Source organism: Micromesistius poutassou (genome assembly GCF_964030765.1).
Source record: "Micromesistius poutassou genome assembly, chromosome: 1".
NCBI lineage: Eukaryota > Metazoa > Chordata > Actinopteri > Gadiformes > Gadidae > Micromesistius > Micromesistius poutassou.
The window spans coordinates 8,573,154-8,584,329 of NC_140271.1; the positions used below are offsets into that span (position 1 = coordinate 8,573,154).

The 11,176-nt window shown below is 42.2% G+C and overlaps 1 protein-coding gene across 1 annotated transcript; it reads right to left on the reverse strand.

Moving 5' to 3' along the window:
- Positions 1-2,894: 2,894 nt before the first annotated feature.
- On the reverse strand, positions 2,895-10,642 carry LOC311368786 (uncharacterized protein; the record flags this gene model as incomplete). The annotated part of the gene is made up of 9 exons (XM_084487560.1): positions 2,895-2,980; positions 3,154-6,959; positions 7,173-7,393; positions 7,533-7,664; positions 7,896-8,057; positions 8,435-8,594; positions 8,859-8,941; positions 9,485-9,613; positions 10,397-10,642. 9 exons carry the CDS (start codon positions 10,640-10,642, stop codon positions 2,895-2,897), a joined length of 5,025 nt encoding a protein of 1,674 aa, XP_084343686.1.
- Positions 10,643-11,176: the final 534 nt, after the last annotated feature.

An 11,176-nucleotide genomic window follows, 5' to 3' on the forward strand; every position in this document is an offset into this window, starting at 1 on the left:
TTTTTGTAGGGAGTCAATCCTCTGTAGAAAAACGTGAGTATGTTGCCATCCAGTGGTCAGCCCATGACACAGCATAACACCAACAAAACCACTTGGTTATTGCCCTCAGCCCAAACTCCTACTCTCCGTGCTTCAGTGTCGTCCGAATCCAACTTATGTGTTATTATTTTCTAAAATACAGACCTACATTTTCATTAGGGATTGTGAATAGCCTATATGCTGTTTGTTTCGCACATCGAGAATGCGAACAATCCCTGTTTGAGAGCAGGTTAGACAACATGCACTTGTGCACGATACTTGCAAAAGCCTATAGAAAATAGTGATCACATTGAGGTGGTGTTGCATTTACCAGTGTGATCTTTGTGTAAATGGGTTCATATGAACGATTGTCTCTTTCGATGCTCTTGGCAATGTTATTTCCTTCAATTTAAAGACATTTATCATTTTGAGTTGAGTAAATTGTTTAAAGGTCCCATGGCATGAACATTTCTACAATCCCTTTCTCCTCCATTTCGCGGTTCAGTCTGTACTTAATATTGACGTGGAAGTGGAAAAACCAGAGGCGTCTGAGAACCCGACGCAGTCGTTTGAGATTCATAATATCATCCGGAGGCGCAAACAGCTTTTGACCATGATAATATATATAATATTATATAGATATCTAAATATAATATGATATGATTTAGATATAGAGCTCCAGGACTCCCGCCGGAGCACCCGGAATGTTCAGTGTTCTACTGTAAACACTAGCGCATGGTAGCCTACTGTGGCCGCAAGCTGCTCAGGGCCACACCCCCACCCTCCACCTTGACCCGCCTCTAAAAACGGCACGTTTTTGGAAAGCTCATTGTGGGACTGGCTCGTAGTGGCTGTAACTCTGCACCAAGGCTGAATTTCTTGAACGTCTTCAAGTACTGTATTAGGGGCCCACTAACACCTATATTAAAGCGTCCATAAAATAGCATGCCATGGGACCTTTAAAAAACACAGTTAATGGTACAAGATGAAACATTGACATCATGCGTTTAATTTGGGAACTGCAGACCAAATTCAAAATATTGGCGAGAGAGATATCTCACCAATTACAAGCAACAAGTCCAAAAGTTGATCAAATTATACTCACGTTTGCAATTTATTTATTGTTTGAAATTTTTAATTTGCTCATGTACTGTTTGACCACACGTTCACTTGCAAATTATGGCTGCCTAGTAGTGATGGGCAGACCAAATCTTTTCACAGAATAGTTTCCTTCAAGTTGATACATGTAAATGAGTCGGTCCTCTCAAACCAAAGTTTTGATACTTTTTGCAAAATGAAATCAGTTTCTACATGCACGTTCGACAGCTAGTGCCTCCTCCCACAAAACGTATCTTCAATGCATTACCAGTCAGCATAGTTTACATTAATAAATTCATTTTAGCATCCAACTTGTATGTAGGTAATGACCCTGTGTTATACCAGCCTTGCACAACCAGAGGGATTGCAAACTGCAATTAGTCTGGAACCTCTCCCTTATAAGATTACAATTTAAATGGTCTTGCGTCTATACCGTTAAGGCAAAGATGACAATGTATGCGGCAGCAAAGGATGACGATTTGGACCCTGAAGTGATGTGAGAGTTTGTGCAAACTAAACATAACAGACTATTTTTTTTTTGCTGTAATGAACCTACTAATAATATAGATGTTAGTTATTTAAAAGACCTGAATAGACCAGGTAGCATTGACGTTTCTCATACTATATGGAAGCCATGTGTTCTTGGAAACTTTTTGGCTACATTTAAGCTCTACCAAGAAGGACAAATTAGTGAATCCGAAAGCAATCCTACCCGATATAGTAGTTATATATTTTTTGTTATTAAATAACATTGTTTTAAAAAAATGTAACCGCTTTAGAAATGCACAGGTAAAAACGATAATTTTATAACAATTAAAAATGTTATTATATTGTTTTTATGCATCAAACTACAGGTAGTTCCATTATTCCATTATATACAATATATTATCATACAGGAGTATAAATGCCTCATCATTTTAAATATTACTCCTCCCACTATACCAACCATAATATGGCACTATAAGCTTAAAAATGCATGTGAAATTTGTGATGGTAGAAGCAAACAAAATATGTGACTTTATTTTGACAATATATTTTATTTTGTTGGTAACTGTGATATAATTGCAATATATCAAAACACCCGATATTGATTAATCATGAAACATAAACAATCATTTATGTCATCACACACAAAAAGAGTAGCTACAATGAAGTGAAGTGAAATGAGCTATTAAAATCAAGTTGTCTATTAGTTACATTTACAGCCAACATTTACAACACCTCAATAAAACGGTAACACTTTACAATAAAGGTACATTAATAACCATTTGTTAATGCAGTAATAAGCATTAACCAACAGTAAATCAGCAGCTAACTGTGTCTATGTGTCCTTTACGTATGGTGTTCATGTTTATTAATGGTGTTCATGTTTGGGTAAGCTTGGGTATTCATTTATACATTATTAATACGTTAGGTTTAGGATTAACCCATACCCACTTACCCTAGCCCTTTCCCTTACCCTAAACCTAACCCTTTTGCTAAAACTTTATAATAATGCTTATTACCAATAAAACAGTGGTGGTACATAAGTCTGTCCATGCATCACTCATGGGATAGGTTTCTTTTTTTCCCCCCATTATATATATATGTATATGATTGCAATTATCATCGTTATCATCATCCTGATAAAAAAAGAAATTAATGGAAAACAAAGGCAAAAAATAAAATCAACAATGGTTTGTGTCTTTATGGAAGTAATGTCATCAAAGCCAATGCTAATGTTTTTTGACTCACTGTCAATGAGCAAAAATCGATTTAGTAGCCACACTGCTACCCAATCAGAGGTTCAGAATGTCGTCCTGGTCATCCAGATCCTCAACTGTTCCCCCGACCCCCGTCGTGACCCAATGCTGGATACTCTTGGCTGTGCAACAAAAAAGCATGAAAAATAAGAAAGAATTGAGTTAACAATCATTTTGTAAGGGTGTCGTTCATGCATCTATATTTATGTGTTCCCATAGGTGCATGGTTTTCAGATAATCGTTGACTTGGGGGGTGGGGGTGAATAAAATGCATTTCTATGTTGTGCACCCTTACCCGAAGCCATTCGCTGGGTGGACCTGTGTTTCTCTTGGCTCCTCTCCCTCCCGGCCGCTGAGATGGACAGTGCAGCCCTCTTGCACACGCTGATGCGCTCCTTATTGGCACCAACACCACTGCCCACGCTGGAGCCTGGCCGGTCGCTGCTGCTGATCACCCTTCCTCCTGTGCTATTGCTCCTCACCTGGCCCGCCGCACTGCTGACTTTCAGGACCTGGCCACCACTGAGCCTATCGTTGCTGCCCGATTGACTGTGCTTCCCCGCGCTCCCGGTGCTCGTCCTGCTCCCGCCAAATGGTGAACTGAGTCTCCCTCCGCTGCCTCCGGTGGAGGAGCCCAGCTTCCGCCCGGTGCCGGGGCTTGGCGCCCTGGTGCCCCTAGGCACACCACTCTGCCGTACTACGCCGCTGATGCGCCCGCTAGCGCTGCTGTACACAGGCTTCGACTCACCGCTGCCCACGCTGCCATATCTCCTTGAACTACTGATGACTTTGCTACTTGTCCCATTGCTAATTCTGTCCCCACTCCGTGAGCTAGCTAGTCTCCCGCCACTACCTATGCTGCCACCGGATGGGCTGCCAGCATTGCTCGTACAGCCCACGCTTCCACCATACAACTTAAACTCACCACTCCCCCCGCTAAAGATTCGTCCTCCAGGACTGGTCGGCCTGTTGTTTTTGACAGCTGGCACGCTCTCCACGTTACCTTTAGCAGCCTCTGTATTGCTAGTCGAAGAACTAAAGCTAGCCCCTTTGGTGGGGACGCTCCTGAAACAATGAGATCTTTCGTTTGTTAAACTGCTACCAGAGGAAATTCTGGTTGATGCAAGCCCAGAATCTGTCTGCCCATCCAAACTCGTATTTGAACTGGGGCTCCTTGAAGTACGAGTGATACTGTGAAATCTGGTGTCTTCTCTGTCTCCAAGGCTGAGTTTCCTGGACCTGTTATCTGGTGGACTACCTACTGGACTAAAAGCATCTTGTCCAATCCCTCTGATGCTTTTATTGCTTCCTGCATCCATTTGAGAAATAAACTTATATCCAGAGCTTAGCACTTTTCTAAAACAGTTCCCTTCTTTTGGGGGCTCACTAACTTTGGAGGCCTTGTCTTTTTCCTTCAAATTCAGATTTCCAGAAAATGCCAAAGACTGATTATCTACTTTTGTAGTTAGCAAATATTTCTGAACTGGACTGCAACTTCTTTCCTCTGGTGGACTCATGCACACATCATCGGATGGACTGAAGCATTCTTCACGATTAATGTAACCTGTCTTGTCGGTATCAGGGCTTAAACAAGCTTCTGACCTATTAGGGCTCAGAATGTCATTATCAACTGGGCTGAAACAAGTTTCTGCTTCATTTGGACTCAGAATGTCATTATTATCGTGGCTGAAACAACCTTCCAACTCATTTTGGCTCAGAATGTCGTTATTATCAATGGGGCTGACACAAGTTTCAATTTGATTTGGGCTCATAATATCACCATTATCAACAGGCATGCAAGCTTCTAGTTCATTTTCATTGAGAATATCTTGATTAACGGAACTGAGGCACATTTCCAATTCATTTTGAGTCATGTTGCCAGTATCAACGGGACTGAAACAAGTGTCAAACTCATTTTGAGTCATGACGTCACAATCAACCGGACTGAAACAAGTGTCCAATTCATTTTGGTCAATGACCTCAGCATCATTAGTTTCGACAGGGCCTGGTTCCTTCTGGCTTAAACTAGTGTGTGGATCAATCTGATTCAAAAGGGAATCAGAATCCCTTGTAGTCACAAATTTCACTTCAGATACCCCTGGGGTTGTTGCGCTAGAACACACTACGGTTTTGTTTGGACTCAAACACAACTCTGTATCTTCAGGACTCAAGCTTAGGTCTGGGTGTGTTTGGCTCAAATTCAGTTTGGTCGTCTCTTCACAGTCAACCGCTGTTTCTACTGAAGACATGCCAGTTTCTGTTTCTACTAGAAACGCTACCGTTTTTTGGTCTGTTTGGTTGACTTCTACAGCCACAGAAGCCTCACTGTCAAGGTTAGGACAAACCACATTGACAATTGTATGAACTTGATCGCCTTGTTGTATGGTTTTTGGAAGATCTGAAAGAAGGCTATTTTCTATTGCATGCAGTGTTGTGTCGACTTTCTCTATCTCCTTCCCCTCTTCCTGTTCTTGTTCATCCATTTTCACCTCCACGAGAGCATAGTGTGGAGAAAGACCCTTTTCAACCTCTTTGACATGAAGAGTTTTTTCAACAAATTCAATGCACTGGACCTGGGGCACTGCATTGTCCAACTCGACAGCTCCCTCTCCGTTCTCAATTATGGGGCATTTATCACTGATTTCTGGTATTGGGTTGTTCTCAGATAAAGGTGTGTGATTGATAGAACCAATTTCATCAGAGGAACCATGGCTTGTTATTGCACTCTGGTCCACATCCTCAGCCTCCTCCTTGATCCTCACAGCACTGGCTAACAAGGGCGCAAAACTGTCATCAACCTTATTTTCTACACTGCTGTGCAGACATACGCCTTCTGCATTGCCTCTGACATGAGACCTATTATCCTCTACTTTGGTAACTGTGGAAACCTGGACTTTATCAACAGTACCTGGGATCTGATCTGATGTGTCCTCTGTGGAATATGTTTTGCTCTCCAGCCGAACCCTGACATCTACTCCTGTGCTAACATGAGCTTCATCCAAACTAGACTGTGCTTGTCCCAGTGCATAGCCATCTGTGTTCTCTTGGATAGTCTTCTCTAAATGATTGCCAACTGCTGTTATTTCCATTGATTGACTTTTCTGCCTGATATCTAGTGTGTTCCCCTGTACGGTGCATGACGTGTTGTTGCCAACATGGATCTCTTCTTCAGTTGGTCTCTCTATTGATGCAACTCTCTGAGCTGCAGATATATTCAAATCCACCACTGTTGGCTCGACTAAAATATCTGTATGTGCTGTCCCTGTTGTAATTGTAGCCTGGAGCACTACGGAATCAATCTGGCAAACATTGACCTGGCATCTGCTTCTTTCACTTATCTGCATGTCACAACTGGTAATGCTTAGCTCGGGTGAAATGTCATGATCTTTCTCTAGTAGTCTCTCTATGACTGGGATCGTTGGGATGAGGCAATCTGAGATGATATGTGTCTCTGGTTGGGTTGCGTTGGTGATGGTGTGCTGTATATTTGTGTTTTTGACAACAACGTCTGTTATGGTATTGGTCACTTGTTTGGTCATTTGAGTAGTCCTATTGATTTCCTGGACCCCTCTTGGTTCAACAATGACAGTGTTTTTAGTTGGAGTTTGTAGACTTTGGACTTGACTTTCCAATAATATGCTCTGTTCTTTCACCTCTAAACTCGCTATCTTGGGTTCACCTTCTTGGCTCCCAGTGTGAGTGCCTTTGCTTTCTTTGGTGATGCTCTGGATTTTGTTTTCAGAAGATGTCAATGACCGGTCAAGCAGATCACTGGTACCGATGGATGTCACAGATGTGGAATATGTTCTTGGGGCATCTTCGGGCAACTTCATCTGCTGTGGACAGATAGATGTTTGTGTAGAAGGGCTTACTGAGATGTGAAGAGCTGATCTTGGGTCCACGGGGCCTAGGTGGTTTGTAGTTGGCAAGTGAACACGTGACTCTTGGGCTTTTAACTCTGACTCATTCCAGAGTGTCCTGGTCTGAGCTCCAATTCTTCTATCGTGCGCCATCATGGCTATACTTTCGAAGGCTGTGCCACTTGTTTTGACATTAAGGGGAATGGCACTAGTCATAGTCTGATAGTTTGAACTCAGAGTCCTGTTGAGGGAAATAGAGCTACTGTGAGATCGTCATCATGAAGTGGGTTGACACATGGACACTTTAAGCGTCACTTTGTCTTATTCAGCTACGTACAATTAGTTATATAAACAATTGCCAAAAGGTTTTTCAGCAAGACTTGTTTCCATATATCAACGTACAACTGTAACAGGGTAAGTGCCCCTGCGGTTCTGGCCTGTTGAAACACGATACCTGTCATGCTTCATGTTGAGCAGCCTTGTGTAGTCTTCTATCTCTCTCTCCAGGCCACTCTTTATGTGGAGCAGAGCCTGGTACTCCTCAGCCTGTTCGCTTGTTGCCTGTCGAACGGAGCTGAGCTGCAGTGCTAGACCGTCTGCTCTCTGCTGTAGTTGGGCCAGCTGCATACTGTAGCCATCGATTATGCTGAGGTCACTTTCTTCCAACATTGTTTTCTAGACAGACAGACGAAAATGTATTTGCTAGAATTGTCAATCTTCAGTCACTCATAACCACATATGGTAAATATAAGCACATTCAATGTATTTGTATTTTTGTTTCAAATGAATAGCATAACACTTTGTTCTATCTTACTTGTGTCTGTAGTTTGGTCAGCTCTTCCTCTAACATGAGCTTGGTCATCCTCAGATTGTTCATTTCTGTCTGGAAGACCTCTGAACTAGATGAAGATGGCGTCTCTTCTTCCTTACAAGTCAGTATGGAGGCCTGTATAGCACCACACAAACATGGAACTATTATCTGACGAATATGCATGCTCTTCCACTGTGAATTGCACGTGTCCGTTTGTCAATAATCATATTGTGGTTTGTATTGTATTGTAAAGGACATAGTCAAGATGAATTGTTCTTACTTACATTAAACTAACTAAACAGATTACACAGTACGTTAGTATAGGATATGTGGAAAAGTTGACACAAAGTAGTATTTTTTACTAACTTGAGTGTTGAACCAGTAATTGTTTTGTGCCTGCTTCTGGTCGATCATCACATTCAGGGACTCCCTGAAGATCTCCAGCTGTTCGCTGAGTTTGGTTGATTCAGCACACGAAAGCTGCATTGAAATTTCCCCTGACACCCGGGCACGGAGACCTTGTACATCCTGCAGGGCCAATTGATTGGCAGGCGAAACAGTCAGAGAGAAAAACAAAAGGTTTATGAAATCACCTCACACTTTCATTTAATATATCTATATCTATGTAGATAGATACATAGATATCTATATAGAAAGATAATGACTTAAATATTTTAAGAACAGGTGTTTGTTCTTGTTGCCTCATTTGATACATCCAAAGTAAAACATTCTGCCAACATTCTGCTCAAATACTAAATAAAATTCACATTACCATAATTTCCTTATTATATATACTATTTGGATGCTAACCGTATCCTGAAATAGTCAATAGAAAAACACTGGTTGGTGCACAGTGTTAGGAAGATGGCCTTGGGAGGTGGTGCATTGTGGACATGGTCCCAGACCTGGAGGTGCTGGGCCTGTAGCTCTGTGAGTTCCTGTGTGAGCGAGCTGACGAGACGGGACAGGCAAGGCAGCGTGTTGGCCCACATTTGCTCCCCCGTCAGCCTCAGATCTCTCAGGTTAGCCTGCAGATGCACACACTGGCCCTGCTCTGCATCCAACCTGCACAACACAGCATGCACAGTAAAGCATTTACGTGTGCGTGTGGATGAATGCTGGATTGGGTGTATGTGTGTGTGTGTGTGTGTGTGTGTGTGTGTGTGTGTGTGTGTGTGTGTGTGTGTGTGTGTGTGTGTGTGTGTGTGTGTGTGTGTGTGTGTGTGCATGTCTGTGCGTGCGTGCGTGCGTGAACGTGCGTGTGCGTGTGTGTGTGTGTGTGTGTGCGTGCATGTGCATGTGTCAGTGTCTGTGTGTGTGCATGTTAACCTGGCACTGAGGTCACTGGCTACCAGCATCAGGCTGACCAACTGTAGCTTGGTCTGTGCTTCTGCGGTCTGAGACTCTGTGATCTGAGGAGAGAGAGAAGCAGAGAGAGGTAGAGGCACAAAGAGCAAGAGAGAAGGAGTAAGATGATCAAGTTAAAATCATCCCAAGAAAGAAAGAACGAAAGAAAGAAAAAAAGTTTTGAAGAGTTTCGATCATTAATCTTCCTATTCCTTATATTCCTTAAATCCCAGTGCGGTCTGTTGCTTCGTGTGTTCTGTGTTTGCAGTAATGTCAAGTCATCATTATGATGACAGAGTCACTGTTCAATTAGATGATCTCAAGTCAAATGTCATATTTAACTGGGCACGGAAAGAACCTTTCAGGTCGACTTGTCAGTACCTGTATGACCTTTTAAACCGAAGCAAGCACTAATCTTCCCATCTAGACAGAACAAGTCTCGCACACACTCCTGTTTCCATCCATTGTTTTTAAATGTCACCGTGTGTGTTCTATGCATTTATGACTAAACCTGATACATTGTGTTTGTGTGGGTGTGCCAAACGGTTATTACTGAGGATGAACCCCCAAGTGTTAAAGGGCACAGTAATTATCTTTGCGGTGGTTACCTGGGAGTGAAGCATGTTAACAGTATCAAGGTATCTGTCCAGATTGATGAGATCACTTGGGCTCTTCCTGTCCAACAGCTCTTTGATCTGCATCTTCAGCGTCTCATTGGCTGCCTCCAAAGCCTGGACCTTGAACAGCATTCCAATGTTAATTCATCTATTATTCTATTCTATTAACAGATATGTGGAGCATATTTCTTCTGGGTCCTGTTGACCATTATTTTAATAATAGTAAACCAACCTCTAAAATATTGTCTGTTTGCTCTAATCAAATCTGATCTTATCAAATTAATAATGTTTTGGTGTGGCATTTATTTACATTCATTATTCCAAACATACAACATAAATTGGTAATTTGATTTAGTTCGAATAACCAATTCATTAAAGAATCCAACAATTTGTTTATCATAAAAATACATTAAAGGTATATAGGCTTTACTCATGATAAATAAAAAGCCAATGGAGCTCTAGACCAAGATACAAACAACTATATGGACGCTTTTATCGAGATTCAAATTACCATTTGGGATTGTTGTCAAATAAAGATATATTTTCTCTCAAAAATGTTCCGGTTGAAACAAATGATCGTTGCTGAAGGAAGATTTTCAGAGGATGTCAAATCAATGTTTTTTCAGGTGTAAAAGAAATAATCAAATATGTATACATTTTAATCCCTGGCATTTCAAGCATAACTGCAGAAATGTACGACACATTCGACATTAATTCAAACAGATTTAAAATAAATTAATACATAAAACTGAATACATTAAACGTTTAAACGTTTAAACGTTTGAAATATTGATGTAGAGAGAGAGAGAAAGAAAGAGAGGCAAAGAGAGAGAGAGAGAGAGTTCTTCTTGGTCATTTAAAACTCTTTATTTACATCACACTTAAAGCAGAGTTGGTGTCTACCTTGTCCATGTAGGAAGCCAATCTCCAGTTGAGGTCCTGCATATTCATCTTGTTGTTGTCCCCCATGGAGAAAGTCCTCGCGGAGCCATGTGCAGCGTCCTCAGCATAGTGCACGGGCGCGTAGGCTCCCGGGGGGCCATTATAACTCCCCGGCACAGCCTGGCCGCCCACCCTGCCATGGCCGAGAGTCCGGTCTCGCGTGGTCTGCAAGGCCCCCCTTGCCCGCAACAGCTGCCAGAGGACCATTCTTCTCTCCCTGTCACTTGCTGAATGTGTTTTCAATTAATCACATTCTATCAGCGGTTTTTGCAGCGTTGGTTAGGACGTTGTTGGAGCTGAGCTGTTGAACCGCGTCTATACCTTTTGTGTCTGGTAGATCACAGAGCTTATCATCATCATCGCATCATTCATGACAGTCTGTCACCCCCCACGGCAAAGCACAGATCTGGATTGGATGGGTTAATACAGCCACTGAGTTCAACTTAAGGGTGTTACCTTTGTGATGTGTACAGCCTCACCATATTATTTCCCTGTCTTAACCTTTAAGCGGTGGTATTCGCAGCAGGTTTAGGCAAGACTGATGCCTGTCCCGTTCAGAAAATGTGGCCCTTGAAGCATACAATCTGTGCGAGCCTGAATTTGAGGAGGTTTGAGATGACTTGCAGGGAAGAGATCATTTAATACGCTTGTGTCTCCGCCAAGCTGCATCTTGACAGGTAGATCTTGATCTACTGGCGTCAGTCTGTGTCTATGTGTCTGTGTGTCTGTGTCTGTGTGTGT